At 57.4% G+C, this 22,454-nt stretch overlaps 1 protein-coding gene across 1 annotated transcript; it reads right to left on the reverse strand.

The window, feature by feature from the left end:
• Window positions 1-385: 385 nt before the first annotated feature.
• Window positions 386-21,319, reverse strand: USP4 (ubiquitin specific peptidase 4). Its single transcript, XM_075321707.1, has 22 exons — window positions 21,085-21,319; window positions 15,095-15,222; window positions 14,888-15,018; window positions 14,685-14,811; window positions 13,677-13,822; window positions 13,544-13,602; window positions 13,325-13,468; window positions 12,738-12,849; window positions 4,773-4,946; window positions 4,478-4,636; window positions 4,118-4,342; window positions 3,960-4,043; window positions 3,788-3,882; window positions 3,143-3,331; window positions 2,902-2,990; window positions 2,581-2,820; window positions 2,348-2,418; window positions 2,159-2,274; window positions 1,532-1,681; window positions 1,244-1,347; window positions 1,075-1,163; window positions 386-896 (listed from the first exon to the last, which is right to left on the reverse strand). The coding sequence occupies exons 1-22, from the start codon at window positions 21,240-21,242 to the stop codon at window positions 744-746; spliced, it is 2,943 nt and encodes a 980-aa protein (XP_075177822.1). The 5' UTR covers window positions 21,243-21,319; the 3' UTR covers window positions 386-743.
• Window positions 21,320-22,454: the final 1,135 nt, after the last annotated feature.

A 22,454-nucleotide genomic window follows, 5' to 3' on the forward strand; every position in this document is an offset into this window, starting at 1 on the left:
TTGTCAGCAGTGAGCACTCATCCGCCCACCTCCACCACTGAACTTTCTAACATCCCTTCCCTAGTTCTGGAGGGACGACACGGGCATGCTGGGAGTTGTAGTCCCTCAGCAGCAGTAATTCAGTCCTCTCGGCCTCGGTTCCTGAGCTACAACCAATAACAGCAGATTGAGAGCCGGGCGCTGCCAGGACACGATGTCACCGCACCGCCACTTCATCTGCAGCAGAAAGAGCCCTCAGGACGTCCCATGCACGTGGCAGGCAATGCTCCGCTCACCGCGGCAGACCATGGGGGACCGCCTCTTACTGGGAGACATCATAGGGTCATCACTGCACCTCAATAACTGGCCTGTAAAAGCATGGCTCCAAGGAGAATGAGGGTCCGGCTCTGCTTTCATTATGACATTTAATGGCACCCATCCCCCAGAGCACAGCGCTCTGCAGCGCCCCCTGCAGATCGTCCTCCGCTTTGTACAATTGTGCGATGCTTTACAGGAAACGTCCCCATAAAATACAGAGCAATAAATAGCCCCACCCCCAACAGGAAGTAAAGACACCCGTGGCCGAGAGCCAATCACAGGGCTGCATGGTGTGAGTGCTGCTGGTGCTCCGCCCATCTGTCCACTGAGCGGGAGGAGAAGGGCCCATCCCCCACTGAGGAGCTGGAGGGAAGGTGCAGCTCCCATCATCCTCCGGACTCGCACCAAGTGTCTCCCTCCACACAGGGTCACGTGGGGCTCCAGCATTAGTTGGTGTCCATACAGTCCAAGTCTTGCTGTCTGTCCTGGTCCCCCAGGTCGTCCTCAGCAGGGGGAGAGCCGAGAGATGCTGCAGGCGAGGAGGCCTTACAGCTACCACCATCTTGTCTCTGGTAGAACAGTACATAAGCCGCTTTCGTCTAGAAGGAGAGAAGAGAACACATCACAAAGCGAGCTGCGGGGACCCCGAGCACCACCACGTCTGACCCCCCCCACTGGTCACTGACAGGTGCAGAACTCCTATAATAACAGCTCAGGCCTCCCTGCAGAGGGCGCCACTGCCATCCAGTGTCATAGCCGACATCTGAGGACACGTACCACAATCTGATCTTCAGACGCTGAGGAAACGCTACTGTCATCGAAGTAATACCACTGCTGTGTCTCCTGATTCTTTGCGTACGCAGTATCTGCGGGGAGAGGAGTGTCGCTATCAGCGCATGATATGAGGAGCGCTGCCCCTGCACCATCACTGAACGGCCATACTTACAGTGGCCGCCGCCCATGCCACCATAGTGATTGGAAACCGCCACAAGATCGTACATGTAGGGTCCGGCCGTCGGGTCGCACACAAACTCAGACATGTTAAGGTTCCTGGAACAAGGAGCACAATAATTCCTGGGTGTGGAAAGTGTGAGCACAGTACGCCGGATAATCCTGACATCAGGTCCACAGGGTTGCGCTATGTCAGCCATTGTGACCAGATCCGGTACTCATCAATCACAGCCCGGCAGGAACGTCCTGACCCACCACCGGCAACACACCGGCCCAGCCTTACCTGATCGGAAACTCCACCACCGCATCCAGCTTATCCCTCCAGTAGCGGTTATATGAGAAGCGCTTCAAATGCACCACCAGGATTTTTGGCAGAGACCAGAGGTCAAACTTTTTGGTGGCCCGCTGATGCCTCCGGCAGTTTGGGCAATACCTGGAATTGCAAGAGGTCAGAAGGCAGAGTCCGAATACCCACAGGAGGGGGGGTGGGGAGGAATTTAATTACCCACAGGAGGGGAAAAAGGGGAGGGGGGGGTAGGAGTGTCATGATCCAAATATGTACAGAATGGAAGGAGAGTATATACAGAATACCAACAGAAGGAGGGGCAAGGTGTACGAGTATTCATGGGAGCCAAATACCCAAGGCCAGAGGCTAAAAACCCACAGGAAGAATGGAAAAGGATGTTCAAATACCCACAGTACATGGAGAGTGGGTAGGAATGGCATGATCCAAATATACACGGAACGGGAGGGGTTGGAGTCAGAATACCAACAGAAGGGGTGCAAGGTGTAGGGGCTGAATACACACAGGAGGGGAGGGTGCAAGTATAGGGGCAGAGGCTGACTACCCACAGGGAGGGGGAGGGTAGGTAGGGGCCAGTAGCCAAAGAGCACAGGTGGGCGCTCTTACCAGGGGTCGTGTTCTCCCAGCACCTCAGTCTTGGTGAACAGCTGGATGCAATCTCTCAGTGCCACGGTCACCTTCTTCTTCTGTGGCTGCAACATGGACTCGTGCTTGTCAAAGGCCTGCAGGACAGAAGACGTCACAGGAGCCACAAACCATAACACGACTACAACCTCCAACATGCAGCACCCTCACCTCCGCCTCCTGATCATCGTAATACAACTTCTTCATCTCTGTGTCCCAGTCTATGGCCACAGTGGAATAGGCTGAGAAAGAGAAGACAGTAGTGAGTGAACAGCAGCCGCCGACGACCATCATCATCATACAGCTAAGTGCTCACTGACCGCAGCCTCTCCACAGCCTGCTGAAATGGCTGATAACAGAAAGAAGCAGACAGAGGCCGTCTGCGTCGTCCTGACCATACTCACAGGTGAGTTTCAGGAAGGCGCCCTCAGCCGGCATGCTGCCCACATCAGAGGTAGCATAGGAGTTCACCAAGCTGAAGCAGAAGAGTCTCTTGCGGACTTCCTGGGCTTTCTTTGGCATTTTATTGCAGGGACTACAACCCTCAGAGTTCTCCTCCTCCACACTGTCGTCTGACTGACCATTGGACTCCTCCGGGGACTCCTCCCGCTCTTCCTGTTCCTCCTGATGATCCATGTCCTCATCTTGAAACATAGAATATAAGTCTGAGTGCATAAGAATGAGCGGTGTACGACGGACGAGCGATTGCGGCTTCCCACATTTACCGTCATAGATGCCGTTTGAGCCATTGCAGGAAGTGGAGTCGCTGGATGGACAGGTGTATTCCTCCGGTAACGGGGCCTTTATATAGCGTCTGTGGGGAAGAGACAACCGGTGAGAAAAGGTAACGCATCTGTGCACTGTGCATCCAAGCGACCCCCACAGTGCAAGGAGCGATGCCCCCAATACACAGACCCGAGGAGCAGCACATGAAGAAGCCGTCTTGATGTGCCATCAGCCACTTACTGGATTCTCTCCAGGACCAGGTGGTATAGCATGTCTGCCGTCAGCTTCTGCCTGGGCACGGAGATCAGGAGTGGCTGCCCGTATAGGATGGTGCCCGCTGTGCTACTCTGTCGGAAGCGCCTCTCCCGGAAGCAGATGGGCAAAGTGAGCCAATCAGAATCTGAGCCCCGCGACGACTTCACCTCATACCTGAAGCAAATGCAATGGAGATGAGTGGGGAGACCACAGAAGGTCCGGGGAACTACTAACCACAGAACGTCCGGGGAACTACTAACCACAGAGGGTCCGGGGAACTACTAACCACAGAGGGTCCGGGGAACTACTAACCACAGAGGGTCCGGGGAACTACTAACCACAGAGGGTCCGGGGAACTACTAACCACAGAGGGTCCAGGGAACTACTAACCACAGAGGGTCCGGGGAACTACTAATCATTAGTGGCAAGGATGCTCATTGCGGCAAGTTGAAGGCATTGTCCCATCACAGAAAACCCGCTTATAAAAGGGAGCTGCCGGGGTCAAGTCCCCCAAAGTGCTAGCCCCTCTATGACTGACCACAGGACGGTCATGATACTAATGGTACAGTGCCACTGGTGGCTGATACGCCAAGAGAGAGGAAAGAGACAGGAGAGTCTACATGACCGTACACAAAGAGATCATCGCGCTCCATGATGTGACTGAGCATCTCATCCGACTGGAAGATCTTGTGAAATCGGTGATTGTAGACATCAGTTACCACCATCTGTGGGAGAGAAGAGCGGGAGGTGAAGCCGCAGCTGACAGATGGGTGGCTCTGGTGAATCAGAGGGGAGCACTTACATTTTCGGCAGGCACTGCTGACAGTTTAGAGAGCGCGGAGCACAGGTCAGAGACCGTCCCCATTTTAGGCACAATCAGGCGATACTGTGCAAGAGAGAAGAGGCGATGTCAGACCCCAGGATTGCTCCCTGCACACGTCACACATTACACAAACTCACCTGGGTGGGCTTACACTGAGGGTCGGCTCGCACCAGGAACACTTCCATAGTGCGGTCCTTCTTCATGGGGAGGGGGAGGGTCAGATAACAGAATGGGTCGAAGGTCACGGACACTTTGGAGCATTCAGGACACACAAGTGTGGATTTAAAGAGACCATGGAAAATGTCCACAATGATGGAGTTATTCCGCCTTAGGTGATTGTCCCACGCCTCTGTGGCCACCACCTGAGGGATGGCAAGAGTTAGCCGGTGAGGTCCAACAACACTTTCTGTGCCCAAAGCCCCTGGCCTTGACGGGTGAACCACCCAGGGCCTCTAATGCATGAGCACACACCATTTGTACTCCTGTTGTGCACTTACCGAATCCGGGCGCCCATTTGCATCCTTCAGCTCTAGGTACGGCTTCTTCTTAACTCTATTCAGATCCTCGTGCAGACCGTCAAGAAGAAATGCCAAGAGCTCCTGAGAGTCCTGCTGTTGATACCCCGAGAACTGCGGAGCAAAGCGGCCAACCTGTGTCTGAGAGAGCAAGCAGCGTACACAGTGAGTGAACGAGCAGAATAATGAGTGCAGCTCTGGAGTATAATACAGGATTTAACTTCGGATCAGTAATGTATGTACACCGTGACCTATGAAACTTTTTAGGTCATCCTACCTTGAACATGCGTGGAGCAACATAGGAATGCTCCCCGGACCAGATCTGGCGTATCAGATCGGCGTAAGCTGTGGCAATCTCTCCTTTCATTCCCAGCGGGTTGTCCCTGTTGATCTCGTCCTTATAGTCATCAGTGAGGAAGTACTCGGTCAGGGGTGGGGTGTTACTCAAACACTGAAACATAAAAAAAGGAATCAACTGAGCGGATGCAGATTCCCCATGTTCCACCTGCAAAGCATGAAAAGTCCCTGAATGTTTGTGGCTCCAGCACTAGGAGCAGAGCTCGTCCTCTTAAGGGTGCTTTACACGCTGCGACATCGCTAACGATATATCGTCGGGGTCACGGTTTGTGACGCGCATCCGGCGTCGTTAGCGACATCGCAGCGTGTGACAGCTAGAAACGACGATCAACGATCGCAAAAACGGCAAAAATCGTTGATACGTCACTCCAAATCATGTCGTTTGTGTTTCATTCCGCAGGTTGCGTCGTTCCTGCGGCACCACACATCGCTGTGTGTGACACCGCAGGAACGATTAACATCATCCTACCTGCGTCCATCGGAAAGGAGGAAGGAAGGAGGTGGGCGGCATGTTCTGACCGTTCATCTCCTCCCCTCCTCTTCGGCGGCCGTTTTGTGACGCCGCTATGACGCTGAACGCACCTCCCCCTTGAAGGAGGGATTGTTCGGCAGCAACATCGACATCGCTGAACAGGTATGTGCGTGTGACACTGCCGTAGCGATATTGTTCGCTACAGCAGCGATCACCACATGTCGCACGAACGACGGCGGCGGGTGCTATCGCTAGCGATGCCGCAGCGTGTAAAGCACCCTTTAGACAAACTACAAGCTGTCTCTACAGAAGTGACTGCAGCATCCCCTGTATCACGATTGATTCTTCTCTCATTTTTGCTTTTCTTTAAGAAAAACCTAAAATCTGATCCATGATCTTAATCCATGGGCTGCAGAGATCAGGCCCCGGCTGTGTGAGCTCAGCCAGGTTTTACTGTGTGAGGCTGCTGCGTTTCTAATTAAAACATACTTTAAAAGGCGGCTGGGGCCCGAGCTGTGCCAGGGACTAATCAAATAAGAGGATTCCCAGCGGCTTCTCTCAGCCCACTGCCCGGGATTGAGCGGTCTCTGTATATACGTGCTCGTATAGGCCCGTTTCACACATCCAGCAATTTCACCGGATTACCAGATCCGGCACCTCCAGTACAATGCAATACTGTACAATGGTATCGCGGCAAGCTCTGGTCACATGCTGTCATGTGACCGGAGGTTGCCGCGATGCCATTGTACAGTATTGCACTGCACTGGAGTGTGCCGGATCTGGCGAAATGCCCGATGTGTGAAACGGGTCATAGTCAAACCTATCTGGCTGAGAGGGTACAGCCAGTGCCCAATACCGGCGGTACCTGGATACGGAGCTTGTCTCGACTGTCAGGGTTCTGTAATAGTCCCTTCTGATCTCATAAATCAGTCCTGGATAACTAGTTTAGGGTTATGTTCACATATCGCATTTTTCCAGTGATAAACGTTTTACAGAACCATTACAGAGGAGATTTCTGCCATCTCAGGAACACGCTGCCAATTTTATATTTGTGGCTATAAATCAATTTCAACCAAAGTGGGTTTTTTTTCACATTTACAGAATTGTCGATTCTTTTAGCGCTTTGCAATCACAAAATGGAAAAAAGTGCAAACACTTTTTTTATGAAGTTTTTCCTGTCAAGAAACAAGGCAAAAATGTCTGCACCAAACATTTACCATGTGCGCACACTCTCTATTGCGGGAGAAAAAAAAAAAAAAGAAGGGAATTTTGTTACTTACCGTAAATTCCTTTTCTTCTAGCTCCTATTGGGAGACCCAGACGATTGGGTGTATAGCACTGACTCCGGAGGCCACACAAAGCAATTACACTAAAAAGTGTAAGGCCCCTCCCCTTCTGGCTATACACCCCCAGTGGGATCACTGGCTCACCAGTTTTAGTGCAAAAGCAAGAAGGAGGAAAGCCAATAACTGGTTTAAACAAATTCACTCCGAAGTAACGTCGGAGAACTGAAAACCATTCAACATGAACAACATGTGTACCCGAAAAACAACCAAAAATCCCGAAGGACAACAGGGCGGGTGCTGGGTCTCCCAATAGGAGCTAGAAGAAAAGGAATTTACGGTAAGTAACAAAATTCCCTTCTTCTTCGGCGCTCCATTGGGAGACCCAGACGATTGGGACGTCCAAAAGCTGTCCCTGGGTGGGTACAGAATACCTCATGTTAGAGCTGCGAAGACAGTCCTCCCCTACGGGGAGGCAACTGCCGCCTGCAGGACTCTTCTACCTAGGCTGGCGTCCGCCGAAGCATAGGTATGCACCTGATAATGTTTGGTGAAAGTGTGCAGACTCGACCAGGTAGCTGCCTGGCACACCTGTTGAGCCGTAGCCTGGTGTCGTAATGCCCAGGACGCACCCACGGCTCTGGTAGAATGGGCCTTCAGCCCTGATGGAACCGGAAGCCCAGCAGAACGGTAGGCTTCAAGAATTGGTTCTTTGATCCATCGAGCCAGGGTGGCCTTAGAAGCCTGCGACCCTTTGCGCTTACCAGCGACAAGGACAAAGAGTGCATCCGAACGGCGCAGGGGCGCCGTGCGGGAAATGTAGATTCTGAGTGCTCTCACCAGATCTAACAAATGTAAGTCCTTCTCATACCGATGAACTGCATGAGGACAAAAAGAAGGCAAAGAGATATCCTGATTAAGATGAAAAGAGGATACCACCTTCGGGAGAAACTCCTGAATGGGTCGCAGCACTACCTTGTCCTGGTGGAAGACCAGGAAGGGAGCCTTGGATGACAGCGCTGCTAGCTCAGACACTCTCCGAAGAGATGTGATCGCTACCAGAAAAGCCACTTTCTGTGATAGTCTAGAAAGTGAAACCTCCCTCAGAGGCTCGAAGGGCGGCTTCTGGAGGGCAACTAGTACCCTGTTCAGATCCCATGGATCTAACGGCCGCTTGTACGGGGGTACGATATGACAAACCCCCTGCAGGAACGTGCGTACCTTAGAAAGTCGTGCTAGACGCTTCTGAAAAAAGACGGATAGCGCCGAGACTTGCCCTTTAAGGGAGCCGAGCGACAAACCTTTTTCTAACCCAGATTGCAGGAAAGAAAGAAATGTAGGCAATGCAAATGGCCAGGGAGACACTCCCTGAGCAGAGCACCAGGATAAGAATATCCTCCACGTTCTGTGGTAGATCTTAGCGGACGTGGGCTTCCTAGCCTGTCTCATGGTGGCAACGACCCCTTGGGATAATCCTGAAGACGCTAGGATCCAGGACTCAATGGCCACACAGTCAGGTTCAGGGCCGCAGAATTCCGATGGAAAAATGGCCCTTGGGACAGCAAGTCTGGTCGGTCTGGTAGTGCCCACGGTTGGCCGACCGTGAGATGCCACAGATCCGGATACCACGCCCTCCTTGGCCAGTCTGGGGCGACGAGTATGACGCGGCTGCAGTCGGATCTGATCTTGCGTAGCACTCTGGGCAAGAGTGCCAGAGGTGGAAACACATAAGGGAGCCGGAACTGCGACCAATCTTGCACTAAGGCGTCTGCCGCCAGAGCTCTGTGATCGCGAGACCGTGCCATGAAGGTTGGGACCTTGTTGTTGTGCCGGGACGCCATTAGGTCGACGTCCGGCCTTCCCCAGCGGCGACAGATTTCCTGAAACACGTCCGGGTGAAGGGACCATTCCCCTGCGTCCATGCCCTGGCGACTGAGGAAGTCTGCTTCCCAGTTTTCTACGCCGGGGATGTGAACTGCGGATATGGTGGAGGCCGTGGCTTCCACCCACATCAGAATCCGCCGGACTTCCTGGAAGGCTTGCCGACTGCGTGTCCCCCCTTGGTGGTTGATGTATGCCACCGCTGTGGAGTTGTCCGACTGAATTCGGATCTGCCTTCCTTCCAGCCACTGCTGGAAGGCTAGTAGGGCAAGATACACTGCTCTGATTTCCAGAACATTGATCTGAAGGGTGGACTCCTGCTGGGTCCACGTACCCTGAGCCCTGTGGTGGAGAAAAACTGCTCCCCACCCTGACAGACTCGCGTCTGTCGTGACCACCGCCCAGGACGGTGGTAGGAAGGATCTTCCCTGTGATAATGAGGTGGGAAGAAGCCACCAGTGCAGAGAGTCCTTGGCCGTCTGGGAAAGGGAGACTTTCCTGTCCAGGGATGTTGACTTCCCGTCCCATTGGCGGAGAATGTCCAATTGAAGAGGGCGCAGATGAAACTGCGCAAACGGAACCGCCTCCATTGCCGCCACCATCTTCCCGAGGAAGTGCATGAGGCGTCTTAAGGAGTGCGACTGACTTTGAAGGAGAGCCTGCACCCCAGTCTGTAGTGACCGCTGCTTGTCCAGCGGAAGCTTCACTATCGCTGAGAGAGTATGAAACTCCATGCCAAGATACGTCAGTGATTGGGTCGGTAACAGAGTTGACTTTGAGAAGTTGATGATCCACCCGAACGTCTGGAGAGTCTCCAGTGCAACATCCAGGCTGAGTTGGCATGCCTCCTGAGAGGGTGCCTTGACAAGTAGATCGTCCCGAACTGAAGATGGTCGTCTCCTATCACGAAGCGTAGAAGGCGTTGGTGCTCTGTAGCAATCGGCACGTGGAGATAAGCATCTTTGATGTCTATTGATGCTAGGAAATCTCCTTGAGACATTGAGGCAATGACTGAGCGGAGGGATTCCATCCGGAACCGCCTGGCGTTCACATGCTTGTTGAGCAGTTTTAGGTCCAGAACAGGACGGAATGAGCCGTCCTTTTTTGGCACCACAAAGAGATTGGAGTAAAAACCTTGTCCTCATTCCCGAAGAGGAACAGGGACCACCACTCCTTCTGCTCTTAGAGAATGCACCGCCTGCAGAAGGGCATCTGCGCGGTCGGGATGTGGGGAAGTTCTGAAGAACCGAGGCGGAGGTCGAGAACTGAACTCTATCCTGTACCCGTGAGACAAAATGTCTGTTACCCACCGGTCTTTGACCTGTGGCAGCCAAATGTCGCAAAAGCGGGAGAGCCTGCCACCGACCGAGGATGCGGAGGGAGGCGGCCGAAAGTCATGAGGCAGCCGCCTTGGAAGCAGTACCTCCGGTTGCTTTCTTGGGGCGTGAGTGAGTCCGCCAGGAATCAGAGCTCCTTTGCTCTTTCTGAGTCCCTTTGGACGAGGAGAATTGGGGCTTGCCCGAGCCTCGAAAGGACCGAAACTTTGACTGCCACTTCCTCTGTGGAGGTTTGTTTGATCTGGGCTGGGGTAAGGAAGAGTCCTTACCTTTGGACTGTTTAATGATTTCCGCCAATTGCTCACCAAACAGTCTGTCTCCAGATAATGGCAAGCTGGTTAAACATTTTTTAGAAGCAGAATCTGCTTTCCATTCTTTTAACCACAAGGCTCTGCGCAAAACTACAGAGTTGGCGGATGCCATTGAGGTACGGCTCGTAGAGTCTAGTACCGCATTGATAGCGTAGGTCGCAAACGCAGTCATTTGCGTAGTTAAGGACGCCACTTGCGGCACTGCTGGACTTAAGAAAGAGTCCACCTGTGCCAGACCAGCTGAAATAGCTTGGAGCGCCCACACGGCCGCGAATGCTGGAGCAAACGACGCGCCAATAGCTTCATAGACAGATTTCAACCAAAGGTCCATCTGTCTGTCATTGGCATCTTTAAGTGAAGCCCCATCCTCCACTGCAACTATGGATCTAGCTGCAAGCCTGGATATTGGAGGGTCCACTTTTGGACACTGGGTCCAGCGCTTGACCACGTCAGGGGGAAAGGGATAACGTGTATCCTTCAGACGTTTGGAAAAACGCTTGTCCGGATAAGCATGGTGTTTCTGGATTGATTCTCTGAAGTCAGAGTGGTCCAGAAAAGTACTCAATTTACGCTTGGGATACAGAAAATGGAATTTCTCCTGCTGGGCAGCTGCCTCCTCTGCTGAAGGGGCTGGGGAGAAATATCCAACAGCCTATTGATGGCCGCTATAAGGTCATTTACCATGGCGTCACCATCTGGCGTATCCAAATTGAGTGCGGTGTCAGGACCAGACTCCTGATCACCCACCTCTGTCTCATCATATAGAGACCCTTCTCGCTGAGACCCTGACCCGCGTGATGACGTGGAGGGTCTCTCCCAGCGAGTTCGCTTAGGCGGCCTGGGACTGTTGTCAGAGTCAGAGCCCTCAGCCTGTGATGCCTGGGACCCCCTTGAAGTACGGATTAGTTCCAACTGAGGGGGACCGGGGAACATAGACACAGCAGTGTCCATGGTCTGAGCAACTGGCCTGGACTGCAAGGTCTCCAGGATCTTTGTCATAGTCACAGACATTTTGTCAGCAAAGACTGCAAATTCTGTCCCCGTCACCGGGGCAGGGTTCACAGGCGTCTCTGCCTGGGCTACCATCACCATAGACTCTGGCTGCCGAAGTGCCACTGGGACTGAACATTGCACCCAATGAGGGTCGTTGGAGCCTGCTGGTAGATTAGCCCCACATGCTGTACAAGCAGTGTATACAGCCTGTGCCTTGGCACCCTTGCGTTTTGTGGATGACATGTTGCTGTCTCCTCAGAGCAATATAGGGGTATACAGCCAAGAAGCGACCGTACAGTGCAGTATATATATATATATATATATCTGGTACAGGAAAAAGTACACCAATACAACACTGTGGCACTAGTGGGGCCAGCACATATGTGCTGCTTACCGCCCGCTAAACGCGGGTGTGTGGTCGCCAGAAATCCCTAGTCTGGGTCTCCCAGAGCCTGTGTCCGTCCTCCAGCCAGACTGCATGCAGGAATGGCTGCCGGCGTCCTGTGGAGTGGGGGGCGGGCCCTGGGCGTGCTCAGACCAAAAGCGGGAAACCTGCGTCCCACTGTGCCTAGTGAGAGGGCTGGAGCATGTAAATAAGGCTCCAGCCCTCGGCGCTGACGATTGCACAGCGTCTGTCCCATTCCCTGAGTGACAGGGAGGGGGCGGGAACGAAGCGGAGCTAGGCCGCAAAAGCCGGGGACTAAATTTATAAGCGCCGCCGCCGTAAAAGCGCGGTCGGCGCTAAGTCCCCGGCGCACTACAAGTCCCAGCCGCGCCGCCGCTCCGAGAGTGGCCGGCGCGGTAGTTCCCAGCACATGAAGTCACACGGCTAAGCTGCTGTGACTCAAACCCCAGCGTGCAGCGCTACTGTCCCCGGCGCACTAACACACCCAGCAAGTCTGGCGTGTGCGTGCCTGTCTGTACGGGGACACAGAGTACCTGAAAGTTGCAGGGCCTTGTCCCTGAACGGTACCCAGCTCCGTATCCAGCAGGTTCACTGGGTCTGTGGATGGAGCCCGGCCTCAGGGCTTGAGGGCCGGTAAGATCCCACTTCCTCAGAGCCCCTCAGGGGGATGGGGAAGGAAAACAGCATGTGGGCTCCAGCCTCTGTACCCGCAATGGGTACCTCAACCTTACAAACCACAAGTGGGGTGAGAAGGGAGCATGCTGGGGGCCCCATATGGGCCCTCTTTTCTTCCATCCGACATAGTCAGCAGCTACTGCTGACTAAACAGTGGAGCTATGCGTGGATGTCTGACCTCCTTCGCACAAAGCAGAAAACTGGTGAGCCAGTGATCCCACTGGGGGTGTATAGCCAGAAGGGGAGGGGCCTTACACTTTTTAGTGTAATTGCTTTGTGTGGCCTCCGGAGGCAGTGCTATACACCCAATCGTCTGGGTCTCCCAATGGAGCGCCGAAGAAAAAAGGATAAATCAGCTCACTCAAAGTGCACGGTTAGAAGGACTCCAGCATGTAGAAAAAACAGCGACCAGTTATCTCTGCCTGTAAAATCTGCCAACCGCACAGGAAGGGGGCGCCATAACCCAAATAATGTAGATTGCAACCCACAAACCCCCAAAAGCAGCTGGGATGGAGCTGGAGACGTACCTGCAGCGCGGAGTTCATGAAACACGTATTCCCGAGGTTACTGAGACCGCAGAGGCCAGGCTTACTGGAAGGATCCCGGTAACTGTATGAGCTGTAAGGAGAGCCGTATCCGCTGTAGGAGAGAAGAAAACACAACGTCATGAGCAGAAGGCCTGGTGAATGCTGCAGCTCTCCGGGTACATAGCGTGACGAGGGCCTCCAGAACTGTCGTGTTGGCACACACACACATGCACGATACAGCATGGCAAGGGCCACCAGCTCACACGCATGCAACAGCGTCGCGGGGGCCCTGGAACACACAAACATGAGAGAGCATGGCATGCACCTCCGGCACACAAACACGCATGACAGTGCGGCGAGGGCCTCCGGACCACGCACAACAGCATGACGAAGACCTCCGGCTTGCACACATACACGCAACACGATAAGAGCTCCTGGCGCGTGCGCACACGCAAACGTGTCAGGGGCCTCCATCACACATGCTACAACGTGGCAATGACTTCCAGCACACACAAGCACGACACAGCGAAGACCTCCTCACACATATGCTATACAAGTCAAGAGAGGGGGACATCCCCCAGACTCACCCTTTGCACGCGCTTGAGCTGCATATCCCATAGCCACCCCCGCTGTCTCCATTTGATATGGTGGTGGAGGATGAGGAGGAGTAACTGGTGCTGGAGGAGGACTTTGCGGAGGAAGTGTAGCTTCTACTCGTGGCAGTACTTGACCTGAGGAATAGATAAGCGATTATAAAAAGATCGGGGACAGATAGCAGACCCTCCCCATGGCACCCGATCACTCACTTTGTCTGTGGCTGTCGGGGCCATGTACCATCCGCGTTCCTCTGTTCTACCACCAGAATCTACCGAAACACTTGGAGTTAATTACCGGAGGACTGCTCTGACCTCTGACCCCAGTGACTGTGTTGCCCATTACCTGCCCCTGATAGAGCCCCGCGTCCTGCACCGTGTTGTCAGGCTTGGTGAGCTGCTCAAAGGTGTTTGTCATGTATTTATTCCACAACCGAGTCTCCTTATTCGCCGGAATATTAAAGATGATCCGCATCTCCTTCTCTATGGAGTCTGCAATCAGAGAAATGGGTGAAGCTAGAAGGGCAAAAAGACAAAAGGGGAGGGGGCCACGGCAAGGAAGCAGGTCATAGGGGGGGACATGGCGAGGAGGCAGGCAGGCAGGCCGTGGGGGGGGGGGGGGGGGGGGAAGGAGGCAGGTCGTGAGGGGGCAGGGGGCCACGGCAAGGTGGCTGGCCGTGGGGGGAGGGGGGGGGTCTTGGGCCACAGCGAGGAGGCTGGCTGTGAGGGGGGGAGGGGACAACGGTGAGGAGGCAGGCCGTGAGGTTAGGGGGCCAAGGCAAGGAGACTGGCCATGGGGAAGATGGGGGAGGGGTCCAGGCGAGAAGACAGGCCGTGGGGGAGGTGTTCCACGGCGAGGAGGCAGGCCACAGGGGAGGGGGCCAGGCAAGGAGACTAGCCGTGGGGGAGGGGGCCAGGGCGAGGAGGCAGTATAAAGGGGGGGTCGGGAAGGGTGCCAAGCCGAGGAGGCAGGGGGCCACGGCGAGGAGGCAGGCCACAGGGGAGGGGGCCAGAAAAGAGGTGAAGTCAGGGCAGGGGAAGAGGCCCTGGGTGGGTTGTGTGCCAAAGCTAGAAACCAGGCCAGGCTAAGAAGGTAGTGATGCCGAGGAAGGGTCAGAGTAAGGATGAAGCCATAAGAGGGGGCAAGCAAGGAAGGCCATAGAAGGGATGAGATTGAAGAGGGTAGAAGGCATTTTAGGGAGCCAGGAGGGACGGACTAGCTAGGCAATGGCGAGATAGGAGAGGGGTGAGGTCAGTGAAGGTGCCAACTGTGAAAAGTGCTAAACTTGCAAAAGGACTGAGCAAGTGGAGGGGTGGGGTTGGTTGGGGCTCGATATTCTGGGACTGCTCTTACCTATGGTGTCAGCCTTGCTGAAGTGTCGCGTTGCCACGTTGTCCAGCTCGCTGTTCTCGCAGAGTTTCAGCTCGATCAGGTACACCTCCACCTTACAATGCTTCACAAACATGCCGTGCTCCACCACCTACAGCCGAAAAGAGGGCTCAGCATCATCTGCACCCCACACTGGAGGCCCATGTACAGTACCAGGGGCCACTTACCTTCCTCACTATGGGCTGCTGACCGGGCACACTGCCATACCAGCACATAAGTCTGCCCCAGGCCTCGGTGGGCACCAGCACATAGTCCAGCTCATCGATCAGATGCTCCTTTAATACCTGAGTGTCAGGATCTGGAGGGATAGAGAGGTGAATCACATGAGCACGTCTGTCCTGATCACGCCATTCGCTGCCCGGGCTTTACTGTACCTGCAAACAATCCGGAATTATCGACAGGTCCTGGGAAGAGGTTGCTTTCTCCCACATTGTACATGTCCCATGAGTCGAATCCAACATATTTCTTCCACTGCTTATACCAGCGGCTGTCCACAAGGTACCTACAACCAAAGAAAAGCATCACACGAGTGCACGGAGCAAGCCAAAACATCATGTAACAGACTAAAAATATACAAGTCACTATAAAATGCATCCCACCACATTCACATTCAGTGTTCTCACAGCTATGGATCCCACATTACTATAATGCATGAAACTGGGCGGCACAAAGAGTGCAAGATCCCAGCACAATACACAGCAGGAATGGTGTTACTGTATGTGCACCCCCTCTAAAGACATGGGGTACTACACATAACATCACAAAACCACTGCAGACCTCACTGGCCTCCTACTCCACACTCCCCTACCAGTGGTCTTCTGTCTCACTATCCCCCCCCCACCCTGCAATTCTCTCCCCATGTGGTCTCCTGCCTTTACCCCAACACTTATCCAGTTATCTCCTTCTCCCTCCTGGTCTCCTCCACTTCCCTCCCCAGTCCTCCAGTGCTCTCCTCCCCCTCCCTCCTGGTCCTCCAGTGCTCTCCTCCTCCTCCTTCCCGATCCTCCAGTGATCTCCTCCTGCTTCCCGGTCCTCCAGTGCTCTCCTCCTCCCTCCCGGTCCTCCAGTGCTCTCCTCCTCCCTCCCGGTCCTCCAGTGCTCTCCTCCTCCCCCCCTCGGGACCTCCAGTGCTCTCCTCCTCCTCCCTCCTTCCGGTCCTCCAGTGCTCTCCTCCTCCTCCCTCCTTCCGGTCCTCCAGTGCTCACCTCCTCCTCCCTCCTTCCGGTCCTCCAGTGCTCTCCTCCTCCTCCCGGTCCTCCAGTGCTCTCCTCCTCCTCCCTCCTTCCGGTCCTCCAGTGCTCTCCTCCTCCTCCCTCCCTCCGGTCCTCCAGTGCTCTCCTCCTCCTCCCTCCTTCCGGTCCTCCAGTGCTCTCCTCCTCCCTCCCGGTCCTCCAGTGCTCTCCTCCTCCCTCCCGGTCCTCCAGTGCTCTCCTCCTCCCTCCCGGTCCTCCAGTTCTCTCCTCCTCCCTCCCGGTCCTCCAGTGCTCTCCTCCTCCTCCCTCCTTCCGGTCCTCCAGTGCTCTCCTCCTCCTCCCTCCTTCCGGTCCTCCAGTGCTCTCCTCCTCCTCCCTCCTTCCGGTCCTCCAGTGCTCTCCTCCTCCTCCCGGTCCTCCAGTGCTCTCCTCCTCCTCCCTCCTTCCGGTCCTCCAGTGCTCTCCTCCTCCTCCCTCCTTCCGGTCCTCCAGTGCTCTCCTCCTCCCTCCCGATCCTCCAGTGCTCTCCTCCTCCCTCCCGGTCCTCCAGTGCTTTCCTCCTCCCTCCCGGTCCTCCAGTGCTCTCCTCCTCCCTCCCGGTCCTCCAGTGCTCTCCTCCTCCCTCCCGGTCCTCCAGTGCTCTCCTCCTCCCTCCCGGTCCTCCAGTGCTCTCCTCCTGCTTCCCGGTCCTCCAGTGCTCTCCTCCCCCTCCTCCCGTTCTCTCCTCCCCCTCCTCCCTCCTGGTCCTCCAGTGCTCCCTTCCTCCTCCTCCCTCCTGTGCTCTCCTCCTCCTCCCTCCCGGTCCTCCAGTGCTCTCCTCCTCCCTCCCGGTCCTCCAGTGCTCTCCTCCTCCCTCCCGGTCCTCCAGTGCTCTCCTTCTCCCTCCCGGTCCTCCAGTGCTCTCCTTCTCCCTCCCGGTCCTCCAGTGCTCTCCTTCTCCCTCCCAGTCCTCCAGTGCCCTCCTTCTCCCTCCCAGTCCTCCAGTGCCCTCCTTCTCCCTCCCGGTCCTCCAGTGCTCTCCTCCTCCTCCTCCCTCCTGGTCCTCCAGTGCTCTCCTCCTGGTCCTCCAGTGCTCTCCTCCTCCTCCCTCCTGGTCCTCCAGTGCTCTCCTCCTCCTCCTCCCTCCTGGTCCTCCAGTGCTCTCCTCCTCCTCCTCCCTCCTGGTCCTCCAGTGCTCTCCTCCTCCTCCCTCCTGGTCCTCCAGTGCTCTCCTCCTCCTCCTCCCTCCTGGTCCTCCAGTGCTGCTCTCCTCCTCCTCCCTCCTGGTCCTCCAGTGCTGCTCTCCTCCTCCTCCCTCCTGGTCCTCCAGTGCTGCTCTCCTCCTCCTCCCTCCTGGTCCTCCAGTGCTGCTCTCCTCCTCCTCCCTCCTGGTCCTCCAGTGCTGCTCTCCTCCTCCTCCCTCCTGGTCCTCCAGTGCTGCTCTCCTCCTCCTCCCTCCTGGTCCTCCAGTGCTGCTCTCCTCCTCCTCCCTCCTGGTCCTCCAGTGCTGCTCTCCTCCTCCTCCCTCCTGGTCCTCCAGTGCTGCTCTCCTCCTCCTCCCTCCTGGTCCTCCAGTGCTGCTCTCCTCCTCCTCCCTCCTGGTCCTCCAGTGCTGCTCTCCTCCTCCTCCCTCCTGGTCCTCCAGTGCTGCTCTCCTCCTCCTCCCTCCTGGTCCTCCAGTGCTGCTCTCCTCCTCCTCCCTCCTGGTCCTCCAGTGCTGCTCTCCTCCTCCTCCCTCCTGGTCCTCCAGTGCTGCTCTCCTCCTCCTCCCTCCTGGTCCTCCAGTGCTGCTCTCCTCCTCCTCCCTCCTGGTCCTCCAGTGCTGCTCTCCTCCTCCTCCCTCCTGGTCCTCCAGTGCTGCTCTCCTCCTCCTCCCTCCTGGTCCTCCAGTGCTGCTCTCCTCCTCCTCCCTCCTGGTCCTCCAGTGCTGCTCTCCTCCTCCTCCCTCCTGGTCCTCCAGTGCTGCTCTCCTCCTCCTCCCTCCTGGTCCTCCAGTGCTGCTCTCCTCCTCCTCCCTCCTGGTCCTCCAGTGCTGCTCTCCTCCTCCTCCCTCCTGGTCCTCCAGTGCTGCTCTCCTCCTCCTCCCTCCTGGTCCTCCAGTGCTGCTCTCCTCCTCCTCCCTCCTGGTCCTCCAGTGCTGCTCTCCTCCTCCTCCCTCCTGGTCCTCCAGTGCTGCTCTCCTCCTCCTCCTCCTCCCTCCTGGTACTCCAGTGCTGCTCTCCTCCTCCTCCCTCCTGGTCCTCCAGTGCTGCTCTCCTCCTCCTCCCTCCTGGTCCTCCAGTGCTGCTCTCCTCCTCCTCCCTCCTGGTCCTCCAGTGCTGCTCTCCTCCTCCTCCCTCCTGGTCCTCCAGTGCTGCTCTCCTCCTCCCTCCTGGTCCTCCAGTGCTCTCCTCCTCCTCCTCCCTCCTGGTCCTCCAGTGCTGCTCTCCTCCTCCTCCTCCCTCCTGGTCCTCCAGTGCTCTCCTCCTCCCTCCTGGTCCTCCAGTGCTCTCCTCCTCCTCCTCCCTCCTGGTCCTCCAGTGCTGCTCTCCTCCTCCCTCCTGGTCCTCCAGTGCTCCCCTCCTCCTCCTCCCTCCTGGTCCTCCAGTGCTGCTCTCCTCCTCCTCCCTCCTGGTCCTCCAGTGCTGCTCTCCTCCTCCTCCCTCCTGGTCCTCCAGTGCTGCTCTCCTCCTCCTCCCTCCTGGTCCTCCAGTGCTGCTCTCCTCCTCCTCCCTCCTGGTCCTCCAGTGCTGCTCTCCTCCTCCTCCCTCCTGGTCCTCCAGTGCTGCTCTCCTCCTCCTCCCTCCTGGTCCTCCAGTGCTGCTCTCCTCCTCCTCCCTCCTGGTCCTCCAGTGCTGCTCTCCTACTCCTCCCTCCTGGTCCTCCAGTGCTGCTCTCCTACTCCTCCCTCCTGGTCCTCCAGTGCTGCTCTCCTCCTCCCTCCTGGTCCTCCAGTGCTGCTCTCCTCCTCCTCCTCCCTCCTGGTCCTCCAGTGCTGCTCTCCTCCTCCTCCCTCCTGGTCCTCCAGTGCTCCCCGCCTCCTCCTCCTCCCTCCTGCTCCTCCAGAGCTCTCCTCCTCCCCCTGGTCCTCCAGTGCTCTCCTCTTCATCCCCCCCCCCGGTCTTCCAGCGCTCTCCTCCTCCCCCCTGGTCCTCCAGTGCTCTCCTCTTCACCCCTCCCCCTGGTCTTCCAGTGCCCTCCTCCTCCCTCCTGGTCCTCCAGTGCTCTCCTCCTCCCTCCCGGTCCTCCAGTGCTCTCCTCCTCCCTCCCGGTCCTCCAGTGCTCTCCTCCTCCCTCCCGGTCCTCCAGTGCTCTCCTCCTCCCTCCCGGTCCTCCAGTGCTCTCCTCCTCCCTCCCGGTCCTCCAGTGCTCTCCTCCTCCCTCCCGGTCCTCCAGTGCTCTCCTCCTCCCTCCCGGTCCTCCAGTGCTCTCCTCCTCCCTCCCGGTCCTCCAGTGCTCTCCTCCTCCCTCCCGGTCCTCCAGTGCTGCTCTCCTCCTCCAGTGCCCTCCTGGTCCTCCAGTGCTCTCCTCCTCCTCCCTCCTGGTCCTCCAGTGCTCTCCTCCTCCTCCCTCCTGGTCCTCCAGTGCTGCTCTCCTCCTCCTCCTCCCTCCTGGTCCTCCAGTGCTCTCCTCCTCCCTCCTGGTCCTCCAGTGCTCTCCTCCTCCTCCTCCCTCCTGGTCCTCCAGTGCTGCTCTCCTCCTCCTCCCTCCTGGTCCTCCAGTGCTCTCCTCCTCCTCCCTCCTGGTCCTCCAGTGCTCTCCTCCTCCTCCTCCCTCCTGGTCCTCCAGTGCTGCTCTCCTCCTCCTCCCTCCTGGTCCTCCAGTGCTGCTCTCCTCCTCCTCCCTCCTGGTCCTCCAGTGCTGCTCTCCTCCTCCTCCCTCCTGGTCCTCCAGTGCTGCTCTCCTCCTCCCTCCTGGTCCTCCAGTGCTCTCCTCCTCCTCCTCCCTCCTGGTCCTCCAGTGCTGCTCTCCTCCTCCTCCTCCCTCCTGGTCCTCCAGTGCTGCTCTCCTCCTCCTCCTCCCTCCTGGTCCTCCAGTGCTCTCCTCTTCCCTCCTGGTCCTCCAGTGCTCGCCTCCTCCTCCTCCTCCCTCCTGGTCCTCCAGTGCTCTCCTCCTCCCTCCTGGTCCTCCAGTGCTCCCCTCCTCCTCCTCCTCCCTCCTGGTCCTCCAGTGCTGCTCTCCTCCTCCTCCCTCCTGGTCCTCCAGTGCTGCTCTCCTCCTCCTCCCTCCTGGTCCTCCAGTGCTGCTCTCCTCCTCCTCCCTCCTGGTCCTCCAGTGCTGCTCTCCTCCTCCTCCCTCCTGGTCCTCCAGTGCTGCTCTCCTCCTCCTCCCTCCTGGTCCTCCAGTGCTGCTCTCCTCCTCCTCCCTCCTGGTCCTCCAGTGCTCCCCTCCTCCTCCTCCCTCCTGGTCCTCCAGTGCTCCCCTCCTTCCTCCTGGTCCTCCAGTGCTCCCCTCCTTCCTCCTGGTCCTCCAGTGCTCCCCTCCTTCCTCCTGGTCCTCCAGTGCTCCCCTCCTTCCTCCTGGTCCTCCAGTGCTCCCCTCCTTCCTCCTGGTCCTCCAGTGCTCCCCTCCTTCCTCCTGGTCCTCCAGTGCTCCCCTCCTTCCTCCTGGTCCTCCAGTGCTCCCCTTCTTCCTCCTGGTCCTCCAGTGCTCCCAGTTCCTGTCTGTGGTCTCCCGGTATATGTGCCTTCGACTTCTCCTAGTCCTCCAGCGGTCTCCACCCCAACCCCAGTCCGGTCTTCCCTCCTGCTCCTCCAGAGCTCTCCTCCTCCCCCCTGGTCCTCCAGTGCTCTCCTCTTCATCCCCCCCCCCCCCGGTCTTCCAGCGCTCTCCTCCTCCCCCCTGGTCCTCCAGTGTTCTCCTCTTCACCCCTCCCCCTGGTCTTCCAGTGCCCTCCTCCTCCCTCCTGGTCCTCCAGAGCTCTCCTCCTCCCCTCTTCATCCCCCCCCCCGGTCTTCCACTGCTCTCCTCCTCCCCCCTGGTCCTCCAGTGCTCTCCTCTTCCTCGGCCTCAGTGGTCTCCTATGCCCCGGTTCCTGTCTGTGGTCTCCCGGTACATGTGCCCTCTCGAGTCCGGGTGAGGCCTAGGCCCATGACACAGCATTCTCTCCCGCGGCCTACTTGCTGACGCTTGTCTGTTAGCACACCGGAGCACAGACTGCCGGTGCTCAGGCCTCTCTCCCGCTGCAGCCCTCTCCTCTCAGCCCCGCTCACCACTCGTCCCCCTTCCTCAGCGGCGCCTTCAGCAGCTCTCCAAGCTCGTTCTTCTGGGTCTCGGTGTCCGGGCAGTTGTTCTGTTCCGGTGACGGGGTGCGGGCTGCTCGGGGCGACTGTGCCGGGCCCGGTTCTGCTCCGCCACCCCCCTCTGCCATAACTGCGCGAACACTGCGGGAGCGCGCCCGTCCGCACTGCTCCTTGATGTCAAGGCGTAACGTACGCGCACGTACCAGGAACGCAGAAAGCCAAGGGCGGTGACCATGTGACTGAGACGTAACTGCGCATGCGGACGAGGACGTGATGGCGTCGGCTCTGTCACGTGATTTCCCAGCCTTCTTAACACCCGGAAGCAGGAAAGCAGTTTCCCATGGTAGATGCTAGAGTTCGGGACTGCCCGGTATGACGTAACTTGTCATGTGATGGGGCGTGTTCAAAATGCAGCCTGATGTTTCCAGAGTTTATAAACATTCTTTCTCTAAGTCCACGGGGGCATAGAGTTGATTATAATAGATGCGGAGGTCTGGGGGTAAGAGCTCCAGATGGGGGGTAAGCCCCCCCCCTTGCATAATTATAGTGGACAGGAAGAAACATCGCCACGCCTTCAACCAAGTCGGCCACGCCCACCAGCCGAGACGGTCACGCCCACTAACCGGGCAGGAGCCCGTACATTCTAGACTCAACAAGTTTTTTCTCATAGCAACCAGAGACCTGCTGAGACCCGAGATGGCAACGTGTGGGCCACGGTTTAGGGGCTTGTAGGAGTGAATAAGAATGATGGACGTCCACCATGTCTGCTGTCTTGATCAGCCTCCTCCGTTTCCATCCGCTTCCACCGCATCCCTCCTGACCATCCGCGTCCACCGCCTCCTCCCGTGTCCATCCGCGTCCACCCCCGCCCCCTGTGTCAATGCACGTCCTCGCCTCCCTCCGTGGCCATGTGCGTCCGCCGCCTCCCCCCATGACTATGTATGTCCGCCGCCTCCCTCCGTGTCCATCCGCTTCCGCTGCCTCCCTCCTGATCATCCGCGTCCACCCCCTCCCCCTGTGTCAATACACGTCCCCGCCTCCCCCCCTGTCCATGTGTGTCCGCTGCCTCCTCCCGTATCCATCCGTGTCCACCCCCTCCCCCCGTGTCCATGCACGTCCCCGCCTCCCTCCTGACCATCCGCGTCCGCCGCCTCCCCCCGTGTCCATGCGCGTCCGTCGCCTCCCCCCGTGTCCATGCGCGTCCGTCGCCTCACATCGTGCCCATGCGCATCTGCCATCTCCCCCCGTGCCCATGTGCATCCACTGCGTCTTCCCGTGACCATGCATGTCCGCCGCCTCCCTCCATGACCATCCACGGCCACCGCCTCACCTGGTGGCCA

The sequence above is a fragment of the Anomaloglossus baeobatrachus genome, chromosome 8, assembly GCF_048569485.1.
Source record: "Anomaloglossus baeobatrachus isolate aAnoBae1 chromosome 8, aAnoBae1.hap1, whole genome shotgun sequence".
NCBI lineage: Eukaryota > Metazoa > Chordata > Amphibia > Anura > Aromobatidae > Anomaloglossus > Anomaloglossus baeobatrachus.